Here is a 24,152-nt window from a genome sequence, read left to right as displayed (position 1 = left end):
TGCCCTAGATACGATTATCTAGGCTGTGGTTTATGAGGACCATTCAGTTCAAAATAAATACATAAACAGGTCTGAATTATTAAGTAAATGAATTAATGTTAGTGAGACTTGTGACTTGATCATGTTAGGGTTGTGTTCAAATGGTTTGCCTCCTCCTCGCATGTCAGGTCATGCATTTCAATTCCAGTGCATTCCCGGCATGCCAGACACACCTCGGCCAGCAGATGACGCCGAAGAGGAGCAGACGGAGAGGAACCAGCCGCAGAACCCCGCGGCCAAGACGTTATCCTTTAGCGACCTTTTGTCTGGTGGCCTGGGGAGCTGGACGTGGCTGTGGGGGCCGCTGTTCAAAGCCAGTGGATGCTTTCGGCTGAATAAAAGAGGATCAATACAAACCTTGACGTTTTGTTTGCTGTATAAATCAGCTTTAATTTGCCTCTGATCTGGGGCCAGTAGTCGTCTGGTCGTCAGGACGAAGCCTTATGTTTGCTTTATTGACGGCATATCGGATGGAAAATGATGCTGATCAAATAACACGTTACAGAAAAACAGTGCAAATCGGATCATAATGATCCATTTATACATTTAGGACTTGGTCCTGGTCCAGAGAAAACTGGACTATTCTCAACCTTCCTTTATTCTTTCTTTAGTCTTAATTGAATATCCGCGCAACCAATTAAGTCAGGTTTCGCTGTTTAGTCAGATATTAAAACATGGATCCTGACCAAACATCAATGAAACAAGACGTATCCCCTCCCCTCCTGTCAAACAACAGGCCTTTGTCGGTCCTCTGAGGAATGGGCCTGCATGGTTAAGCCATGACTGGGGGGAATGAGGTGGTGGGGGGGGGGGATTAAACAGAAGCACATGATGCTCCAAACCCGTGCTTCCCCTCTCTCTCTCTGGTGACTCAGGCCATGGACTCACACACATTTCGCCCTTTTCCTTTCCTTCCCCTCTGACGCCTTCTGCCGGTCTCCCGGTACCAGTCCGATGGCGTCCCCGCGGCTGGAGACCTTCTGCTGTCCTAACAGAGACCCGGCCACGGACTTCGTGGTCTCCTTCCAGCCCCAGCTGTTCAGCGCGCTGAGCGTGGGCAGCGCGAGCCTCAGTCTGATCTTCACCATCCTGCAGATCCTCCCGAAGCGGAGGGGTTACCGCAGACTCGGGCCCTACCCCATCCCAAAGCCCGCGTCCTCCTCCCGGATCCTCTTCATCATCAGCATCTGCGACATCCTGGGATGCACAGGTAAGAGACAGGTGAGCAGAGACGCTCCGGGGACCAGGGTGGGCGTGTAGGCGGACGTCAACGACCTGACCGTCACGTGTTGTGTAGACAGGCTGCGCGACGATGTCCACGTCTTTATTGCGCAATGCGCAGGAACTTCTGGATTAAGGCTAACCCCTTATTTTGCATTGACCACATTAATTCAGTCTAAAAAAAATAATGTTTTTTTTGTATGCGTCTGTAGAATGAAGTAGTCGTTAATCGGCCCTGTATTGTATTGAGACCATCAGAGTGAGTCTCTAGGGACATTTGAATAAAAGCACTCCTCAGCTCTTTATTCTCTCTAAAGTGGACTTGCTTTGTGATGACTTCGCCTGTCGTCCAACAACGTGCTCTAATCACAAATGGAGGTGGATGAAGTTCAAGTTCAACGAACAGGATTATGTAATAAGCGTCCCCGTTATTATAAAGTCCAACCAAATATGTAAATGAAAAACCTTGATTGAATAAGAACAGCCTATTCATTGACATCTCTTTGTGATTGAACCTGAACCAGTCATTGTGATGAAATGTTCCAGCACCGAGCGATGTGTTTGGAGAAGTAAGTTGGGTAACTAAAGCCCAGGCGAACTAAAGGCCAAGCCAACATGTGGCCCGTACCACGCTACGCTTTTATACTCCTCTAACTATTCTCCGAGCCCGGGTGCAGCAGCTGGCTATTTAGAGGAAGAACCTAAACTACACTCGTAAAAGAAAACTGTAGACCTTTAGTGTTTCCATTACCTCCCCCTTCAATTAAAAGTACCCCATTACACAATCCAATTAACGGAGCGCTTTACAATCCAGCCAGAGCTAAAACCCTTCCCTTTAATTAGGTGTTAATTGAAAGCGTGCTTTGTTTTTCAACTGACCCCCACTGCAGGAAGTCAAGACGATTTGTAAAGCGCTTACAGTCTCAAAGCTGGATATTATGGCACGCCTATCCCCCCAAAGAGCTCCCCTCATGATGGAGAAGATAAGATAAGATAAAGATAAGGTATACTCTATTCATCCCAGAAGGGAAATGTAGGCGTTCCAGCAGCCAGCATACAGACACACAACACATCTATACATATCCCACCTCTATAAAAAACATGAGCCCACAGTACATAGCCAGGATAGAAAATAAAGGGTATGGATGGTCCACGCGGAGAAGATAATGGGGGTACACTTCTAGACTAGGGTTAGGGACGCCATGCCTCCATCTGTGGTGGTTAACCGGGTTCTTCGTTCTTCCCCGCCCCCCCCCCCCCCCCAGGCATCGTGGTGCGGTCGTCCATCTGGCTCGGCCTTCCCAACGTCGTGGAGAAGATCTCCGCCAACAACAGCGGCGATGTCTGGCCGGAGGTCTTCTGTGTGGGCAGTGCGGTACGTCTGTGTGTGTCTGTGTGTGTGTGTGTCTGTGTGTGTGTGTGTGTGTGTGTGTGTGTGTGTGTGTGTGTGTGTGTGTGTGTGTGTGTGTGTCTTTGTGTGTATCAGTGTGTGTGTGTGTCAGTATGTGTCAGTGTGTGTCTGTATGTGTCAGTTTATATCTGTTTGTGTGTCAGTGTGTGTAGATGTTTGTATGCGTGTGTGTGATGCGTGACATTTACAAAAGAAAATTTCCTTCCCACCTGACTTCCCACAAGCACAACACAAGACAAATGAATCGTATAAATAGCCTTTGATATTTCACTCACTCTTCCGGTGAAACAACTGGTGGTGAAACGATGAGACTGCTGGATCTCGCTTATAACCAATCAGCCCTGAATACAGATTATTTAAACACATATTTCTGTAATTTGCACAACATTTTTGCACTAGAATCGACTGTGGCTTGCACCACGACTTCTGCTACTTATATTATTACTTATTTTTACTCTTATTTACTTTATTTCTATTGTTGCTGCTATGTGGCTGTTAAGGAACCAAGCCTAAGAAAGGTACTCTTGTGTACTTGTACAATAAGATGCAATAAAAGTGTTTCTGATTCTGAGAGAACTGTGTCTACGCTAGAGATGCTCCTGTTTACGTACATATGGCTCCCCAGTGGTATTAAGGAACATCTCACACATGTCGGTGTTACACCACAGGCCACAAGAGCTGAAGGAACCAATCTAGAAGATAGAGCAACACGGCGTCCTCCACAGCCTCCGCCATCTTGTTGAGGACGTTCTGTTGTTTACTCGCCTTGCGTGTTGTTGTTGTTTACCTGTCGGCCCGAGTGCCGCTGAAGCAGGAAGTGTTGACGCCCCTCTTTCCGTTGTGCGGTGCAGATGTGGATCCAGCTGTTCTTCAGCGCCTCCTTCTGGTGGACCTTCTGCTACGCCGTGGACGTGTTCCTGGTGGTGAAGACCTCCGCGGGGATCAGGTACCACGTCTGCTTCTTCTCCTCCTGCTCCTCCTGCTTCAGTAGGAACAGCCTCCATCGTCTCTCTCTGAAGGGCGTCCCAGCGCACAACTCCAGAGACACTAGGAGGAATCATGGTCACCTAGAGCAGTGGTTGTCAAATATATTTGGGGTCCCTGTATCCCCAGAGGCACTTTGGACTACTGCAGGGGGTACTCTACTTTACCCTGAGCAAGTTTCAATATTGAAAGCTAGACTAAAATCGAGAAAATGGAAGTGTGTTTGAAACGTAAATGTGAAACAAAGGAGAAACTGTGAAAGAGAAAGTGCATCCAGAAACACCAAAATGTCGTCAGTTTCAGGAAGAATATATTTGAATGGGATTCCCCTCTCCATGCTCGGACCCTCCCCTGGGGTTGTTCTCTTTTTGTGGGGAGGAATTAGCCAACAATTCCCTTTGCATTACCGAATAGCACGAAGCCACATAGCGCAGGCCCACAGAGTCATTTCTGTTCTAGAGAAAGAGTGCCGAGGTGTCCCTGAGCGAGACACCTCATCCTAACTGCTCATGACGAGCTGGCTGTCGCCCTGCGTGGCTGACTCCGCCTTCGGTGGGTGAAGTTGTGCATGAATGGGTGAAGGTCGGGCAGCATTGTAAAGTGCTTTGAGTGGCTACTGGTTAGGAAAGCGAAACATAAACACATTTACCATTGTGTACACTTTTACAGTTTTTCACAACAAAATCTCACAAGTTCTACTCTTCTATTCTGAAACGATCTATTCCATTGATCATTGCTCCCTCCGTGGGATTGGCTGCCGGCCGGTCCCGTGCGGGTCGCTCGTGCCAGGAGCCGAGAGCCCCGTCAGGCTTGTGAGTCCACAGCCAGGTCTCATGACCCGTCTCCCCCCCTCCCTCCCCCCCGCAGCACCATCATCCTGTACCACATGATCACATGGGGGCTGGCCCTGCTGCTGTGTGCTGAAGGTGTTGCCATGCTCTACTACCCCTCCATCTCAGAGTAAGACACACACACACACACACACACACACACAAACCCGGTCACCCCACCACCGCCTCCTCCGGTCGGTTCCTGCAGTGTTTTTGTTTCCATGAGGTCATGTGATCGGGGTCCGAACGACGGAGGTTCCTAACATCTGTTCATGAACGATCAGATTTGCGCCTTTTTTTTTTTTTAATCTTTCATACCATCATCATGACGGAGTGATGGGTCCGACTATAGCCGTATGACTCATGTTGAAGTTAATTCGAGAGGGACTAGTTTTGGACAAACTAAGCTCAATCTGATGAACAATTAAAAAAAATAAAAAGCTTTAAAGGGCCCTCATCTTTATGACCATGTGTGGATCTCCTGTGGACACGCCCCTCTATGATGTCACTAGAGGCTCGATTTAAAAACTTCCTGTCAGGGCTGACCAATCGCCCCCTGGTGGTGGAACAGGGGTCCTGTCACTCACAAGGTCCTGAATGACTTCCTGATTCACGTTCACCTCTCCCTGAACGCCGTGGTCCGAGCGTTGAACCCTCAGCTGATGTCGTGACCTTCTCTCTGCGTCTCTTCACCTTGTGCTCCCAGCTGTGAGAGCGGCCTGCAGCACGCCATCCCGCACTACGTCACCACCTACGCCCCCATGCTGCTGGTGCTCATCGCCAACCCCATCTTCTTCATCCGGACCACCTCCGCAGGTCAGACCCCCCCGCTGGGCTCAGGGTCAGAGGTCATGTGTAGGGGCACCTCGTGGTCGGGGCAAGAACATGTCTGATCGTTGCTGCAGCCCCGAGGCTGTGGTGTTAATGTGGAGCGGAGGGTTCGTGAGACTGCTGTGGTTTGGATCTAGTTCTAGATTTATTGATTCTATGTTGTCCGAATTCATATGTTTAACGTTTCAATGGTTGGCCTTTGTTTATTGACTCATTTGAAATATGAATTTCCTCCTCGGGGAGAATAAAGATCTCTACTCTACGGTCACTCAATGCACACACTTTTTTTGTTGTACATCCGTGCATTTAAAAATAGAACTTGCCATCGTGTGGCATCTTATCCTCACTATCTTTGTGTTCTCTCCTTCAGTCACGTCGCTCCTGAAGGGCCGACAGGGCATCTACACGGAGAACGAGAGGCGGCTCGCCACCGAGATCAAAATACGCTTCTTCAAGATAATGCTGGTCTTCAGCGTCTGGTGAGTGGCGGCGTTGGTCCGATCTCTGTTCATGTTCTCACGTGGAGCTCCCCTGAGTTTACCCTCCCCTCCTCCCCCTCGGGCCGCGACCCCCAGCTGGGTCCCCAACATCGTCAACGAGGGCCTGCTCTTCTTCCTGGAGGTCCAGCCGGACATCAGCGACAGCAGCCTGCGGACCGTGCGCAACGCCGCCCTCATCACCTGGTTCTTCATGGTACCAACTCTACGCTTAGGTTTACGCCTCGTTTCCACATACGTACATTCTCGTATGCGATCCAACCGTCTCCGACCGAAAGTCCATTCATTCCTATGTGATTCTCCGCAATGTCCGTTTTTCCTCCGAGATTCCTCCCCTCCGTAAAATTTCTGTCCGGTATGTCCGTAATATACGTTAAAAAAATTTAACTTTCACCGTCGTTTTACGGAGATACCGTATGAAAGTGTTTATGTTTTTCACAAAACATGTAAGTACCTGGCAGGCCAAACTCCTCGCCGATCTCTTTCCAAGCCTGGTTGGTTTTGTTTTTATCTCTGTATGTGTCGATCCTCATGTTCCAAAGTACCGGTCTCCTAAAAACGGCCATTATCATTCGTTCCCCCATCTTTTTGGCTGTCCGTAAATAAATTCATGTCCGTACATAAAACACTAGCGACCCCTTACGTAAATTTACGGAAGCAAGGATACGAAAAACATACGTATGTGGAAACGAGGCGTTAGGGCGTTTAGCAGATGCCTTTATCCAAAGCGACTTACAAATAAGTACATCTTTGTGAAACACGGCTGACACCAAGCAACAAGGCTTAACTGAATGAAGCACTTAACGAGTTAGTTCTGAACTGCATATTTTGTACACAGTTGTATTAATGTTAGATTATTTTTTAGCTCTACAAAAGACCTCAGTGACCTCATAGCTTGCTCCAGGCATGAATGTATACAACAAGGCGTGATGCGGCGTTGAACGTTGTCGAGTCCCGTGGGGGCGTCCCGCTAACTCGACCTGACCCGTCGACTGCGTTTGTCGGGCGTACAGAACCCCGTTGTTCCCCTCGGGCTTAAGTTCTCTCTAATGAAGAACGTTTCTGAGCCTGACCCTGTGGGGTTTCCCGGCCCTTCTCCCAGGGGATCCTGAACCCCATGCAGGCCTTCCTCAACACGCTGGCCCACCGCGGCTGGACCGGCCTGGACGTGGACCTGAGCCTCCAGCGCCGGAAGGAGAGGGCCTGGGACTCCATGTCCACCTCCGCCCCCAACGGGGCCGGGACGGGCTACAACCCCATGGTGGGCACGCTGCTGTTCCAGAGCCACATCCAGGAGGGCAACAAGAACCTGGCAGGGAACGACCTCCAGCCCTCCGACTCTATGGGCGCACACTCAGAAGGTACCGGCCAGAGCTTTAACGCTAGCTCCTCGCCTGTGTATCAGGGCTGGTGAGGGGGGGGGGGCAGGTGGTGATGTGGGGCCTGGTAATGTGGGTTTGAAGGAGAGTGTTTTGTATTGTTTGTATTTATGCTCTAATAAATTATGTTTGATTATGCAATGTATTTTGGGAGGATTTTCGTATCTTTTAATTTATGGCGAATCGTTTTATACTATTTGTGCACCTTCAGAGTATTGTGCAAATCATGTAAATGTTTTGTTAGGTTTACGATTCATGACGTGACTGATCTGCAGAGAAATAAAATTGAATTTTCCAGTCGTTTGTTTTGGTATTTTTTTTCATTCTAAAGCCCGTTATTCGCACAAAACCACATTGCGGTACGATAAAGCACAAATCACAACAAACTATAAAAAGAGTCCCAAAATACATTTTCAGGGTAAGTGTGTGTACGTTGTAATCTAGGTTTGAGACCATTTCAAGATGGCGTCCGTCCGGGCGCACCAAGTAACCCCCCCCCCCCTCCCCCGCCTTATTTTGTCTTGCTAGGTGGCTCCGAGTCTAGTACAGTAGAGATCCACATGTCCAGTGAACGGCAAGACTTTGAGGACATAGACGCAGACGCCGAATCCCTGGACAACTCAGTGAGGAACTAGAGCATGACATCATCCAAGCCCCCCTTGTCTCCCTATGACATCACACCACCTGAGTGTCCTCATGACATCATACCATGACATCATACCATGACATCATACCCCCCCCCCCCCGGTCTCCTCATGACATCATACCAAACCCCGTCTCCTTATGACATCATATTCCCCGTCCCAATCTCCCCATAACATCATAACCTCCGCCCATAATAAACCAGCGATAAAAGAAGACCAATCATCCAGATCTTGGGGTGGGGATACTGGGAATGTGTGACGGTTGATGGTAGCGTGGGGTTTTCCTTTGACTTTAGTTTTTTCTCCTTGTAGACTTTACATAGTAATCATGGTTTGTGACCTGGTTAAAGAATCAATCCCTCTTATCGTCAGAGCCTGAGATGATTAGAGAAGTCTGTGATCCATGAACTGATAAGGGGACTATCATTTAAATTCAACATAGTAAATATTTTGAAGATATGATTTTACAGTCCAATCGGTATTAAGAATACAAATCCACTTTGACACTTTTTTTGTTGAACTCGTGAGATTTTCCTTTTGAGTCAGCTTATTATTAAGCCTCTAACGATTCTAGCGTTCCTTAGTGTATTTTATTTATTTCTCATGTATTTGATCAAATATTAAATGTAATTCACATTATGATTCCATTGATCAAGTTCAAGTCATTGTTTGAAGTATGAACTCCGGGGAAATCAACTTCCCTCTGTAAACTTTGTACAAAATGTACTTCTCCAGCCATAAAAACAAATAAAAACAAAAGGACTCATTGCTTTCTGATATCAAAATAGAGTGATTTATTTGAGACATCGAGTGACTTCTTCGTTTTGTCGTTGAAACAGGCGACCAAACCCTGAACAGGGGGCGGGAAACAAGATGGCGGGTCTCACATCACTGGCTCCTCGGTGAGCCAAGATGGCCGCCGCCACCAGCCCAATTCTCAGTCTGACACAGACAATAGTGGCTCTAAGCCAATTAACAAGCCAAAAAAAAACAGTGAGACATCCATCGACGCCAGAGTACGACGAAAATTAAGAGACGAAAAAGAAAACAAACCGACAAAAAAATGAATAAAAATCTGCAATAGACCGACTCTCTGCGATGAACGCCAACAATCCGAGAAAAGTACACTTGCTCCAACAAATGCGACTGCGACCGAAAGGGAACCAGACGGAGAAAAAGGCTAAAAGTAACGACGTTCGCTGCAGTCGTGTCTGGTGGTTTTTACAGCAGAACCCAAACGAGTGGCAGCAGAACCTACCCCCCCCCCCACTGAAGCTCTGCCAGCTGCCCAGCCCTTCTGCAGCAGGAGGTCCGGATCCAGCTGTCTGCGCGGTGAGGGGACCTCAAACCCTCTCTGGCCACAGCAGGACTCGTCTCGTGCTTTCATATCGGACCCCCTCAGTCATCCTGCGGGGGGGTTCAGTAGGCCGATGCGGAGGGGTGGGGGGGGGAAACAGAGCCTAGAGTCCACCTGTTGTTGGAACGTGTGGAACCAGAGTTCTGCAGGACATGGGGACCTGGACCAGGGAAAGGACGTCTGTGTGAAGGGGTTAAGGGCGACCGCGTTCAGTACCTCCCCCATCCCTCCCTCTCCCCAGTCCTAGCCGGACGGTACCCGATTGGCCGTCAGTACACGGTGAGATTACGTGGCACGGGAGCGGCTGTTGCCGTGGTAGCGGGCTTCAACAGATGGCCTTAAACTGTACTGTATAGAAGCATATATACACAGTATATAAATCTGTGTTCGTTTCAGTTCAATCAATTGACGTTACTTTACATTCATTCAATTTACATCCGAATTTGAGAAAACGCAGGTAGGAAAAAAAAAAAAAAAAAACGGCACTTTACACATCGCGTGGTCGCGCTCCTCGCTGGGTCGAAAGGGCCGGTTATAAAAATAACGTTAATAAAACCGGCTGTTGGTTCTTCCTCCTCTCCGAGACCTCGATGTGAGGATGATGAGGATGATGATGATGACGGGGCCGCGTCCTGACGGCGTCTCTTACTGACCACTTTTACGCGTCCGATTGCGGAACAGAGTTCTTTAACAAAACAAGTCGGCTCTCCGCCGCCAAGCTGATGTGGCAGCGCGGTCGGCGTCGTGGTTACCAATCGCCGCCATCGGTGCTGATTGTGATTCACCCTCACCGCGCCCCGGAGGCGACGGCGAGGACATGAACACGTTCCTCACAGACGGAACTCTGAGTGACGTAACAAATGAAAAGAGACAAAATAAAACCGCTAAACTGAATAACAACAGCCCCTCCATTTCAGCGTCAGAAGCGGCCAAGCGAGCACGGCCACTCCCCCCTCAGTGGACACATACACAGGTCGCCGTCGCCCCACGGCAACAGGGACACCATGGGGGGAGGGCGGGGGGGGGGGGAGGGGGGGTAGGAGTCCCGGGCACTTCCCGGTCGGTACTTGACTTCAAACCGTACGCTAAAAAGACTCGCTAAAAGGAGTGTGCGATCGAAGGAGAGTCAGTCCTGTAGATGTCTGAGCTGCTTTCTGCCGTCTGTCCGTCAAACAGGTGATCACACACACACACGCGCACACTTCTGCTCAGCGCGGGGGCTGACTGGTGACGGGCGGTTTGTTTTCATCTTTGTCTTCCTTCAGAGCCTGGGGGTCTTGTGTGTGGGGGTGGGGAGGGGGGGGGAGGCGTTCGCTCGCAGCCCTTTAATAAACCATTTCAAATGTTTTCCGCTGAACAAACACGGTCCAAGGCCAACGTGTCTCGTCCGAGGTGTTATTTTCGGAGATCCAGGACGCAGACCTATAGGGGGGGGAAAAGAGAAAGAACACACCATTAAAATGTCATCTGCCTTTGGTTTGGTTGTCATGTAGCATACGTGTCGCCCACATCGACCCAGAGAAATCAGCTGCAGATCATTTAGCAGAGAGGGTTCTGTCTCAGTGCCAACATACCCCACTGCACTGTCCTGTTCTGTCCCAGTTCACCATTAGCAAGACTAACCACTGTCCTGTTCCAGTTCAGTATTAGTAGATTACCCACTGCACTCTCATGTCCTGGTTCACCATTAGCCTGATTATTACCCTACCCACTATCAGGCCCCAGTTCACCAGTAGCTAGATAACCACTGCACTATGCTGTCCCAGTTCACCATTAGCTAGTCTACCCACTGTCCTGTCCTGTCCCAGTTAACTCCATTAGCTAGTTTACCCACTGTCCTGTCCTGTCCCAGTTCACCATAAGCTAGTCTACCCACTGTCCTGTCCTGTCCCAGTTCACCATTAGCTAGTTCACCCACTGTCCTGTCCTGTACCAGTTCACCATTAGCTAGTCTACCCACTGTCCTGTCCTGTCCTAGTTGACCATTAGCTAGTCTACCCACTGTCCTGTCCTGTCCTAGTTGACCATTAGCTAGTCTACCCACTGTCCTGTCCTAGTTGACCATTAGCTAGTCTACCCACTGTCCTGTCCTAGTTGACCATTAGCTAGTCTACCCACTGTCCTGTCCTAGTTGACCATTAGCTAGTCTACCCACTGTCCTGTCCTAGTTGACCATTACCTAGTCTACCCACTGTCCTGTCCTGTCCTAGTTGACCATTAGCTAGTCTACCCACTGTCCTGTCCTAGTTGACCATTAGCTAGTCTACCCACTGTCCTGTCCTGTCCTAGTTGACCATTAGCTAGTCTACCCACTGTCCTGTCCTAGTTGACCATTAGCTAGTCTACCCACTGTCCTGTCCTAGTTGACCATTAGCTAGTCTACCCACTGTCCTGTCCTAGTTGACCATTAGCTAGGTTCAGCCTGGCTGCGTGTTGTGCGTGGGGGACGTCCGTCCGTCCGTCTTACCGAGCCGTCCGAGGCGCTGGCTCCGACCTTGTCCCCGGTGCTGTTCCAGCAGACCTCGAAGATCCCCCCAGTGCCCCGGTAGCTGTGCACCAAGGCCCCGCTCTGAAACAGAACCACCACACACCAGTCAACACCAGTAAGCACCAGTAGACACCAGTTCATTAGACACCAGTGAGCACCAGTAGACACCAGTGAGCACCAGTAGCCTCCGTCCTCTGAGCACATCGGAGGTGATCTCTGTGTTGTGAGAGACGCTCTCTGGGACACGGCCGCGATACAGAACCAACCGAGATGGAGAACAGAACCGCACGCAGAGCTACCCCCCAGTCCCCAGTCCCCGGCCCCCCGTCCCACACCCAAACCCCCACCCGGTCTCCAACATCGACCTCTAGACTACGGTCTTCTAACATGCCAGAGTCGACACATCGTCTGTCCAAGCAATTTCTTTAATACAATTTCTTTGATATTTTCCCCTCCGACCAAATGCTGAGCTCTGTCTACCAGTGGCTGGGGCCTGGGGGGGGCCGGGGCCCCTCCCTCCCTGCCCCGGCCCTTGGGGCCCCTCCCTCCCTGCCCCGGCCCTTGGGGCCCCTCCCTCCCTGCCCCGGCCCTTGGGGCCCCTCCCTCCCTGCCCCGGCCCTTGGGGCCCCTCCCTCCCTGCCCCGGCCCTTGGGGCCCCTCCCTCCCTGCCCCGGCCCTTGGGGCCCCTCCCTCACTGCCCCGGCCCCTTGGGGGGGCCGGGGCCGGGGCACCAACCCACCATGGTGTTCCAGATGTGCACCGACTTGTCGAAGGAGCCGCTGGCCAGGTGCTGTCCGTCGGGGCTGAAGGCCACGCTGTACACCGGCTCCTGGTGCTTGGTGAGCGTGTGGATGCAGACGCCGCGCTCCACGTCCCACAGACGCACCGTGGAGTCGAACGAGGCGCTGGGGGGGGTGACAGCGTTAGGGTCAGTGTTGTAGGGTCACCGATGCACCCTGAGCAGTGATCAGTGAAGTAATTGAATGTCAGGGTCTCTCAACCGTTCAGAAGAGGACATAATAATAAATAATAAAAATGTAAAATAATCAAATGATTCTGATACTGATCAAGACATGATGCCGTATGAAGCTCTGATAAGATACCAAGGGTAGACGGAGAGAGGACAGGCTGCGTCTGTAGGATGTGGGCTATTTGTTGTATTTGGTCATAGACACACAAACACTCCTAAACCCACACACACACACACACCTACCGCCCCCCGACAAACACGCACACTCCTACAGCCCCCCACACACACAGCCCCCCAACACACCCAGTCTAAAGGTTACGGTCTGCAGACGGATGTCTCCAGTAGCCTCACCCCCCCCTCCTCAGGTCTCCATATAATGAGATCCATCTGAACTCACTGAGCCCTGAGGGTCTAATGGTCTCACTCACACACACACACACACACACACACACACACACACACACACACACACACACACACACACACACACACACACACACACACACACACACACACACACACACACACACACACACACACACACACACTATGAGGCATCTAAGGTCTTCCAAATTGGCCCAAATTGAGATAAAAGTGTGTTTGAGGGGAAAACATTATTCTGGGAAATCATTGTCGTTTCTGAAGCCAAAACAACATGAGGATTTGTTGTCCTGTGAAATGCCCCCACAGAATTGTAATTTAATTGAATATTTCGCAGGCATCATTTAGTGTACTGCATAGAGAGACGGAAGCGAAAGAGCCATCAAAACTTTGATAACGTGGTACTGAAATATTCAAACGATGTGTGTGAGTTTCTCAAGCGCCAGACGCGGTGTGAACATCTGTGGCGTGGGGTGCCGCTGAAGGCTGGCGATAACGAACCAGAGGCCGTCTGCAATTAGCACGTCTGCCTCATCAGCGTTATTCACAGACACGTCTGATCGAGACCGCCTGGGGCGGCACGCGCAGAGGAAGTCAAATAAATAAAAGATAATGAAAAGGAATAGAGTTTAATTCAAATCTATGGCTCAAGAAGAGCGCAGTGCGTTTAACTAAACGTGTCTTTAGCCTCGTAGAATAGTCGCCTCATTGGCTCTGTCCTAAGCCAATCAGAGTGCTTTTTCATAACCACTATATACCCAAGTCATGACTTGGGCATTTCTGGCTCCAAATAAAAGATGAACCTTCAAATATGACTTAGGCAATTATGCTATGGAGAGAAAGAGACAGACGGATATATATACATATTTAACATATGCTGCGCTAAACACAGCAGTTCTACATTCACGTGTCTCCACAGAACGGCAGGCTTGCCCAGAACCAGGCCTGACTGAGCAGGGTTTAGGCGGGGGGGTAGGGGTACTGGGGGGGGGGGGGGGACCCACCTGGCCAGCATGATGTTGGCGTTGGGGCTGCCGGTGCTGGGCCCGGTGGGGCTCCACTTGATGGTGTAGATCTCCTTACTGTGGGCCTGCAGGTCGTGAACACACTGTTCCTGCTTCATGCTCCAGATCTGGGGAGGAGAGGAGAGGAGAGGAGAGGAGAGGGGAGGAGGGGAGGGGAGGGGGAGAGGAGAGGGGAGAAGGGAGGAGAGGGGAGGACGGAGGGGAGGACGGAGGGGAGGACGGAGGGGAGGGAAGGACAGCAGAGGAGAAGATGGGGGAAGAGAGAAACAAGTTTTAGATGCGGTAAGGGAGATTTAACAGCCGTCATTTGAGCGCAATTTGTTACAGAACGCCGCCGCCATCCGTCAGCCATTAGGGGGTGAAATGCTCTGTGAGAACGTCTGTTCTGCTCGACCGCACGCGTCTCTGTAGCAGAACGTTTTGCCTTTGGCTCTTGGCTCATTTGTGATCGATTGGTTTCGGGGAATCCTTGAAAACAAGAACCATACATTTGTACTTTTTGGTTTGTTTATTTCTGTGAGCGCGTCCTCACCTTCAGGGTCATGTCGTCGGAGCAGGACGCCAGCAGCATCCCTGAAGGATCCCACTTGATGGCGTTGACCTCGTTCTGCAGCGCGGAGACAACAGGACAGACCAATCAGCTCAGGGTACCAGAGTACAACAGGACCGACCAATCAGCTCAGAGTACCAGAGTACAACAGGACCGACCAATCAGCTCAGAGTACCAGAGTACAACAGGACCAACCAATCAGCTCAGAGTACCAGAGTACAACAGGACAGACCAATCAGCTCAGAGTACCAGAGTACAACAGGACCGACCAATCAGCTCAGGGCACCAGAGTACAACAGGACCGACCAATCAGCTCAGGGCACCAGACTACAACAGGACCGACCAATCAGCTCAGGGTACCAGAGTACAACAGGACCGACCGACCAATCAGCTCAGGGTACCAGAGTACAACAGGACCGACCAATCAGCTCAGGGTACCAGAGTACAACAGGACCGACCAATCAGCTCAGAGTTACAGAGTACAACAGGACCGACCAATCAGCTCAGGGTACCAGAGTACAACAGGACCGACCAATCAGCCCAGGGTACCAGAGTACAACAGGACCGACCAATCATGTGGTCAAGGCGGTAGGGCTGGGGCAGAGCCGCTCCCGGGGACAGGAAGAGGAAGTGATGCTCACCGTGTGGCCCTGGAAGGTCTTCAGCGGCCGGTCGCTGCCCAGCCGGCACACGTGGATGCACATGTCGGTGCTGCAGGAGGCGAAGGTGGTGTTGTTCTGCCAGTCCACGTCCAGGGCCGGGGCTGGGGGGGTCACATGGGTTAGACCTGAACCAGGCCAAGGGCCGGTAGGGGGGCTCATGGGCTTGACATACAGTGTGTGTGTGTGTGTGTGTGTGTGTGTGTGTGTGTGTGTGTGTGTGTGTGTGTGTGTGTGTGTGTGTGTGTGTGTGTGTGTGTGTGTGTGTGTGTGTGTGTGTGTGTGTGTGTGTGTGTGTGTGTGTGTGTGTGTTGCATGCATGTCTATGTGCGTGCATGTCTGTGTCCGTGTGTCGGTGCGTGCCTGCGAGTCTGTGTGCGTCTCACCTGAGTGGAAGGGGAACTGCTGCTTGGCCTCCCCCGTGTGTGCGTCCCAAATGATTGTCGTCTGGAACGGGAAATAAAAGAAAAAAATAAAACGGTCCGATTAAATCAAAGCGGGGGCGAATCACGGCGAGTTGAGTCGTCTCCGCCGAAGCGAGCGTGACAGCGGCGAGACGTGCCGTCTCATTGAAGTACCTTATCTACACCGGCGCTGAGAATAGAGTTCCCCTTCTTGTTCCACTTCAGCGCGAAGATGGGCCCCTTGTGCTGTCCCAGCGTGCTGGCCAGGTTCCCTGAGGGACGACAGATCACAGGCCGCGGCGTTAGAGGACGAGCACAGCGGCGAGGGCTCAGACAGACCGGGCTCAGGTGTCCCCGCGACTCCGCCGATCAGATTAAGATCCACCCAGACCCACCGTCCTTCGTCCAGATCCGTGCGAAGCCGTCGTAGGAGCCGGTGGCCAGCAGCGTCCCGTCACTCTGGGAACGGAAAGAGGAGCGTTTCAGTTTTTTAGTGCCGCTCGCCACAGACGGCCAGACATGCGGGCGGATGGCGATCAGCGCCTGGGAGAGCGAGTCCTTACATTCCAGTCCAGCGAGGTCACGTCTTTGTTGCTCGGGACGTCCTGGCCGCCCTCGCGGATGCAGTGGCGCAGGACCAGCTGGGTGGAGCTGGAGGAGCCGATCTCGTTCAGGTCCCAGATCCGTGCCGTGGAGTCCCCCGAGCTGGAGGACGCACGCACACAGCGGGGTCAGGGGTCAGGCCTCGCGCGGTGGAACCGGTGTGAACCGCCTGACAATAACCCGTGTGTATAACCACAGGCCCTAGACCCACGCCGCAGAACCCTGACGCGATTGATCCGTCACCTGACCCAGAAAATGGGTCGGCCATTTAAGAAGCCCAGTGGAGCACAATGTCCTGGCAGAGGAGAGGGGGACTGTGATTCACAGGAGAGGAATGAATGGAGGTTTAAACGATTCCCCTGAACAAAGAGAGAGGGAGGAGGAGAGAGAGGGGGGGGGGGGGAGACAGACAGATATAAAGAGAGGGAAGGAGACAGAGAGAGGGGGAGACAGAACGAGGGATAATGACTGATAGAAAGAGAGGGGAGACCAAGAGAGAAAGAGAGGGAGAGAGAGAGAGAGTGGGAGACAGAGGGACGAGAGACAAATGTGCGAGACCGATGATAGCGAGAGAGTCCGAGGCAGACCGGAGAAAGAGAGACAGGAGAGGGAAAGGGAGACAATCCGAGAGAAGGGTGTCAGACCAAGACAGAGGAAGCTGGAGGGAGGGAGGGAGGGAGGGAGGGAGGGAGGGAGGGAGGGAGGGAGGCTCACCCAGAGGCCAGCAGGTCGCTGACGGGGTTCCAGGCGCAGATGAAGACCTCCGACTCGTGGCCCCGGAGCACGGTGGCCTTGCTGGCTGGGATCTCCACGTCCAGGTCCAGGTCCATGGGCTCCCCGTGGTGGTCTGGGGGGGGGGACAGCCAGACGCGCACTGTTAACGACCTGCTAACGAGGTCTGCTTTGACTGCTATATCAACACCGGTCCCTCAGTTGAGGAGACGCTTTTATGCGTCTTAATCTGAAAGGCCTGACCACCGCCGGTACACATACCGCGATGCTAATGACACCGTGCCACGCGTAAATATGTGTGCCGAGTCCTGATGGATGGCCTAATTTATTCTCAGCCTCGCCTCCTCACAGTAAACCATCTCTGCAGCCGTCCCTCTCCTCCCACACACTCTAGCCTCGGCTACACCTCCTCCTTCTCCCTCCTAAACATCTGCTGGGGCCGTTTATGCTTTCGAGGAACCCGCAGAGTAACGACATATTTGTGAAACTTGAGACACAGGCCCAATCCCATTTCTACCCCTTCCCCTTCCCCCTCCGACTTGTTTTGAAGGGGTAAGGGGAAGGGGTAAGGGGAAGGGGTAAGGGGAAGGGGTAAGGGGTAGAAATGGGATTGGGCCTTAGATTTAGGATGATATCATGTTTACATATGCTGCAACTTCAGCCTTGTAGCAGCTGTACTCTGAACCTCTTTCACCAGCCAGCACTGCGTCAACGATCTAAAAGGCTTTGCCTGCATGTGTGTATGTGTGTCAACCATGGCCCCAATGCACTCCAGACCATCCCTGAAAGGAGGGGTTACTTCTCATATTACTTCCTTGCCAATTCAGGGAGTTTTTTCTTGCCCTCTGGGGGGCAGGGGGGTGTCATAAATAAATGGCCTGTTGAGCCCTTTGAGACCGTACCCGTGATTAAGGGTGATACAAATAAAGTTGAATTGAATTGTTGTTGCAGGCCGTTCCTGCGCTCGTTTACAAGACTGGTCTCATCTGATAAGATACCAGCGTCTGGTAAGATACCAGCGTCTGGTAAGATACCAGCGTCTGGTAAGATACCAGCGTCTGGTTAGATACCAGCGTCTGGTTAGATACCAGCGTCTGGTTAGATACCAGCGTCTGGTTAGATACCAGCGTCTGGTTAGATACCAGCGTCTGGTAAGATACCAGCGCCTGGTTAGATACCAGCGCCTGGTTAGATACCAGCGCCTGGTTAGATACCAGCGTCTGGTAAGATACCAGCGTCTGGTAAGATACCAGCGTCTGGTAAGATACCAGCGCCTGGTTAGATACCAGCGCCTGGTTAGATACCAGCATCTGGTAAGATACCAGCGTTATCAGCTTCTTCCAACCACAATAAACCAGAACCTCCCAAACCAAAGCCCCTCAGAGCCCCCCCGGTCCCCCGCTCACTCATGGCGTGCGTGCCGTTCTCCTCGCCGTTGACCGGGATCTCTCCATTCTTGGGCGCCATGGCCTGGTGGGCGGGACTGGGCGTGGCCATGGTGCAGGTCCCTTCCCCCTGCTGCTGCTGGGCCAGCTTGTCCCGGAACGCCTGCTGGCGCGTCTGCACCACGTCGGGCATCACGGCGTCGATGAGCGACAGCGACTCGATGGGCCGCCCGTCAAACACCGTGCCGTCCTGAGAGAGGAGAGAACGCAACGGTGACTCTTATAGCACAGGTGAGTCAGGGTTTTCAGTGCGATTGTTGAGTTATAGTAGAACCATCTAGGGCTGCTTGATTAAGGAATTAAAATTGTGACCACGATTATTCAAACGATTCTTTTAGAATTTGAAAAACTTGCAACTGAAAACTTTGAATTTTTCCAAAAAAATCGGATAGAAAATGTTCAAATCGGACATAAAAACCAACTGTTCATCTTTGAAATTTCTATAAAACATTTTATTTAATGAATAATCATATAATAATATAAAAAGAAAAAAATTATATTTCAAAATTATTCTATTATTATTCTCATATTAGTTTGGAGATTGTTCGAAAATCGAAATGGCGATCGAAATGTGATTATTGGAACAGCTCTAGAACAATCCACAGCGGGCCTGCGGCGAGGGCTCCATTAGCGGCCTGGCTGATTAAACATAGCCTCACAACATCGTTTGTCCCCATCACTGTGTCGTGCTGACTCTGCTGGAGAGCCTTAGTGGGAGTGAGCCACTGGTTCTCCCCTGCAGTCAATGAGCCAAAGTACCTCAGCTGATTGTTTAGGTTTGGAAGAGGCACGCCCATTGGCAGAATCAGAACAACGCATCGTTTTCTACCGAATCTCTTGGCGAGTTTGGGTTTAAGTGAAGCCAGGAGAGACACCTACGCTGCTATAATCACCCAGACAAGTTTGGTCCTTTAAACCCCAGGAGAACATTCTACTTTAATTAAATGCCATAAAAAAAATTGACATCCTTGAGTCAGTGAAAGGGCCAAAAAGCCACGATATCTTCATTTCCAGCCGTTTCAAATGAAACTATCTGCATTTCCATCCAATAATTATATTGTCCTTCCTGTCTGGGTGGGTGTACAGCATGTCTGAGGACCTCCTTGAGGACACCTCCTCCATCCTCCTCACCTCGTTGATGCTGATCTCCGCCTCCACATACTGGAGGCCCTTCTGCAGGATAGAGATCAGGGCAGCAGGGGGCACCAGCGTTCCGTTGATGTTGGACTGGCTGATGTGGCTCTCGATGCCAAAGGTGAAAGCTGAGTGGGAGAAACCTGCAGCCAAATCGAATTAATTAGGCGGCGGGAGAGCCAAATAAAAACCTGGGTTGTACACAAACAAACGCAGCACAAACATCCGAGTGGGGGCGGGGCTTAACCCCCCCAAGGGTGAGAAACGAGCTGCAGCCGGAGAGAGACGCGTCCTTTGTGCCGACAACGTCTAACATGGCTAATGTAATCGTCGACATGTTTACGGTGACACATTTAAGATGTGTACAAGGCAGCGTCCATTTTCAATCGGCAGAATGCAGACGTCCTCGCCGCTCTGCTTTCAGAGTGGATGGGCGTGGCCTCCGGATTCAAATCAACCTGGAGTAGTGATGTTTACAGTATCCTGCATTCCGAGCCACAAAACAAACCATGGCGGGCCCCAGAACCAAACAGAGGGGCGCTGTGGCTCGCACGTCGTTCTCATGTCACTGAAGACATGAGGTGGTGCGATCTTTGTTAAAAGACGCAACCCTACTCCCACCGTTTCAACGTTGAAGGAATAACACAGAGATCCCATAACAAAGAACTCAGGACATATCTTCCTTTAATCTAGAAGATTTCACTGTGTGTGTCTGTGTGTCTGTACCTGACTCCTGAAGATATCTGTACACCAGGAAGTTCACCTCATCGCTGGTTATACTCATTTTAGTCGGGCAGCTGGCAGGCGGCACGCAGGAAGGCTTGGCTCACCCTGGGGAGACAAGGTAGAGGGGGGGGGGGGGGGGGGGAGAGGTTAGCGTGGTGCTGGCCGTTCTGGGAGCGATGAGAGAGACTCGTCCAACATTAGGCTGTTCATGTGGACCGAGCTGAGAGGCACTGTTGTGACATGTGCTCTATGTGTTTCTGATGATCACACACACACACACACACACACACACACACACACACACACACACACACACACACACACACACACACACACACACACACACACACACACACACACACACACACACACACACACACACACACACACACACACACACACACACTCTTTATGTGTCCATTTAATGGTCTGGTCTGACGTCTACCACCTTCGCCCCAGAACCCACCTATAGGGGCTCGGACCAAGCAGCAGAGCGGTATTTCAAAACCGGTTCTCAAAGAAATACATTGAGTCTGAAATGCTCTGGTGCTAAACACTGGTGTCTGTGACCGTTTGGCACGGCACAGCGGCAGGTGGTGTGTGATTGGCCGGCCAGGCCCGGGGAACAGGGAGGATATTGAAACGGCTCCTCTGCACAGAGACGACAACAAACCGAGTGAGAGGCCGGGGCCCGCAACATGAGTCTGGATTAACCTGGAAAACAATGAGAGGCTAGACAGACCACAACATGAGTCTCTGGAATAAACTGGGGAACAACGAGAGGCTAGAGAGACCACAACATGAGTCTCTGGAATAACCCGGAGAACAATGAGATGAGGCTAGAGAGACCACAACATGAGTCTCTGGAATAACCTGAAGTTATAACGATGATTATCAAAGTATTGACCATCCATGATTGAGGATAATCAATCATTAGTTCTAAAGGAACTAAAAGACCCATCAGCTGCAAACCACATTATAACGGTGAAGGTTTATGGTTTAAGGTTTGACTCTAATCCACTTGGAGAGGAGCAACATGAAGCGAGGAGCGTCTATGAAACCACGGCTGGACGGGCCTCCGCCACAGAGTGCAGAGTTGGAACAGAGCGAAGGATGCCTGGAGCACTCCTCCACCGCCTTAAAGGACCCACTCAGGTTCCCCTCCGGTAGCGTAGCAACAAGCGGGAACCGGGCAAAGCACACGGAACCGCGCTGTGCCAATTACCAGCAGGCACGCCGCCCCACGTGAATTATTTACTCCTGCGACCGAGGGCCATTCTTCCAGAGGGGGGCCGGCCGCGCCGAGCGTCAGGCCCAGGACGGGGGCTCGCTCTGGAGTGCAATCAGAGCGTGAGGTATCCAGAGGGCCGGTCCTTCTGTTACATCGGGACATGACTGCCAATCAACGTCTCACTTGCTGCTTTCACACCAAAAAGAACCAAGAGCCAGTTCCGGGCTGGTGCTAGGGCCAGTTCCAAACAGGTTCCAGCCTTATCCCAGTTAAGAACCAGTTGGTTTCACACCGGCCAGAGCCAGGCATGGAGCCGGCGTGAGCAACGTCATGACGTCACTGCAAACGTCTCCGCTTTCCCAGACGTTACTGGCAGAGAGTAGTGAGCTTGGACAGAAGCATACTGCCGACATCTTTCTTTATTCTGGGTGGAAATAGTAACATAGTTACGCCATTAAATGCGTTTATGGAAACATTTTTAGCGAGAAATGTGCATTTTACTTTCATAATGTTCGCTCGGTGAATGTGAAGGATGCTTGGTTTGATAGTTATGACGAAGAGGGAACGCTCCGTTCACTTGCATGGACATGGACTCATCTAGCTGCGTTGGCGCGTTGAACCACCACACAATGATCAAGCGTCAGGTTAGGCGCGGTTGGTGTGGCCGTACCATTAGAAGAAGAACCCTCGCGCCAGTTTCAAACACAACAACAACAATTTTGTCTTCGATTCAATCCATGTATGGTTCGTTCTTTGAATATTCCGATTTAAAACAAAATCAGAAAAAAACAAAAAAGGACTGTTTTAAATCGGAACATTCAAAGAACGAACCATACATGGATTCACGTCCATTGTTTACTTCGGTGTTTTAAAAAATACCGAACTGGCATGTTGCTCCTCTCCTCTCCGAACTGGCCCGGAACCAGCTCAGATTTTGCGGCGGTGTGAAAGGGGCAACTGACAGCAGCAGAGGGAGGACAATGAAGGGCCGAGGCTCGTGCCTGCAGTACCGGAGAGCACCACCGTCTTCACGGTCCCCTGGGGAGTCTGAGTCACGTGTTTCGCTCCATTGTACGGTTTGATGACCAGCGTGGTCGTATACCAAGAAACACACACGGGCATGCCAAGGGTATGACTCCCCCTCAGAACAGAGAGGACACATCCAACCAAGAACACTAAAGGGTACACACAGCGCCTTCTTAATGGAATCAAACCCGTTCCAGGCTCTCCAGCTCCACCCCGGGAGGCTCTGGTAGGCCACAGTGTGTCCCATCGTCGTCCCACGAGACATGGAGTGACGGAGCGGGCCCGCGGCCACACTGCAGCGGAGAGCAGCCATCGCCAAGCCAGCGGTGACATAATGGAGAGGTTGTGTGAGGGGGAGTCCGCCCCCCAGCACTGCGTCCGCCATGGTTGTAAATCGCAGCGTCAGATGGGTTTGATAGAAAAACCAGCAATTACGCGACCACACCCTCCAAGAAAGAGAATCAAACTCTTCTTTCGGGGAATCGGCCACAAAAAGGAGCCAACCCTTCACTGCGAATGGACTCCGAGGTTTAGCCACCGGGACGGGAGCCTAGTGGGCTTGGTGTGAAGGGACGGGACACATTTCACATCAGAAGGCTGCTGTAACCAGTGACAGAAGGCATGGGGGTCTGCCTCGTTGCTTCAAGAGGGGACCGAGAAGTGTGTTCAAAGAATATAACCGCCATGAATTCTATTTTAGGATCGTTCTTTGTGCAGGACCTTATGTTTTGGATAGTAGGAGACGTGTATGCGTCTGTTAACGAAGACACAACTTGTTTTGCAAAGTAGCTGTCGTGTGATCAGTGATTCCACTTCATTGTCCCGTACGCCCGCGATGGGACGCCAACACACTATCACACGGAAGATATTAAAGAGAATACCAAACATAAAATAAAAGAGCAAAATTTATTTGCTACCACCAAAAATTGAGGCACCATCTAAAGTTCTTAGAGGGTTTGCCCATCCCAATGCATCATTGGATCTTTTATTGGCGATACTCTGTCATATTGAGAGGACTCAAGAGAGTTGTAGCACCGTAAAACCCTAAACCAATGTAAATATACTGTAACCTAAGCCAAGCAGAACTTTGTTTTGCCACGTCCTGCATGATAAAACGCTGGGACAGATTCAAACACAGCGACGTCTCTCCATAATGGCATATCACTGAGATAAATGACCAAATGAACAATTAATGAACATTAATACCAACAGGACAATAATAAACATCACAATCCAGGGCTGCCATGCTTCAAAATGGATCGGAAGCACAGGAGGCATAGCAGGACGGTCCATGTTGGAAGCACAGTGGAACTGACCTTGTGATGCATCACGATGTTGAAGCCCTGTTCCCTCTCACTCTCAACAGTCAGTATGGACACAAAGCTAAGACAATATGCCCCCACGGTCCCCTCTGTAAAGTACAGCAGCATCAACGCTGACAGTCCTCCGGATTCCAGCCCCGGCCTGAATAAATACCCAAGAACAAACACAACTATCGACCGAGCCATTTGGGTGACGTCTCGTCAGCGCTCCGGGTCGAAGCCTAAACGGCCCCCTGCTGGGAGGCGACGAGGAGCCAATCTGT

At 51.2% G+C, this 24,152-nt stretch overlaps 2 protein-coding genes across 2 annotated transcripts; one reads left to right on the top strand and one right to left on the bottom strand.

The window, feature by feature from the left end:
- Window positions 1-862: 862 nt before the first annotated feature.
- Window positions 863-8,910, top strand: gpr143 (G protein-coupled receptor 143). Its single transcript, XM_060039360.1, has 9 exons — window positions 863-1,249; window positions 2,526-2,635; window positions 3,523-3,617; window positions 4,523-4,615; window positions 5,192-5,301; window positions 5,687-5,795; window positions 5,892-6,009; window positions 6,916-7,174; window positions 7,721-8,910. The coding sequence occupies exons 1-9, from the start codon at window positions 994-996 to the stop codon at window positions 7,825-7,827; spliced, it is 1,257 nt and encodes a 418-aa protein (XP_059895343.1). The 5' UTR covers window positions 863-993; the 3' UTR covers window positions 7,828-8,910.
- On the bottom strand, window positions 8,607-24,076 carry tbl1x (transducin beta like 1 X-linked). The gene is made up of 15 exons (XM_060039358.1): window positions 23,884-24,076; window positions 20,311-20,415; window positions 19,582-19,727; window positions 18,412-18,640; window positions 16,988-17,120; window positions 16,234-16,375; window positions 16,066-16,129; window positions 15,845-15,942; window positions 15,653-15,713; window positions 15,249-15,370; window positions 14,590-14,664; window positions 14,037-14,164; window positions 12,421-12,586; window positions 11,661-11,762; window positions 8,607-10,615 (listed from the first exon to the last, which is right to left on the bottom strand). Exons 2-15 carry the CDS (start codon window positions 20,366-20,368, stop codon window positions 10,589-10,591), a joined length of 1,551 nt encoding a protein of 516 aa, XP_059895341.1. The 5' UTR covers window positions 20,369-20,415; window positions 23,884-24,076; the 3' UTR covers window positions 8,607-10,588.
- Between the last annotated feature and the right edge of the window lie 76 nt (window positions 24,077-24,152).

The sequence above is a fragment of the Gadus macrocephalus genome, chromosome 20, assembly GCF_031168955.1.
Source record: "Gadus macrocephalus chromosome 20, ASM3116895v1".
Taxonomy (NCBI): Eukaryota; Metazoa; Chordata; class Actinopteri; order Gadiformes; family Gadidae; genus Gadus; species Gadus macrocephalus.
This window is presented reverse-complemented; position numbering and strand designations above follow the sequence as displayed.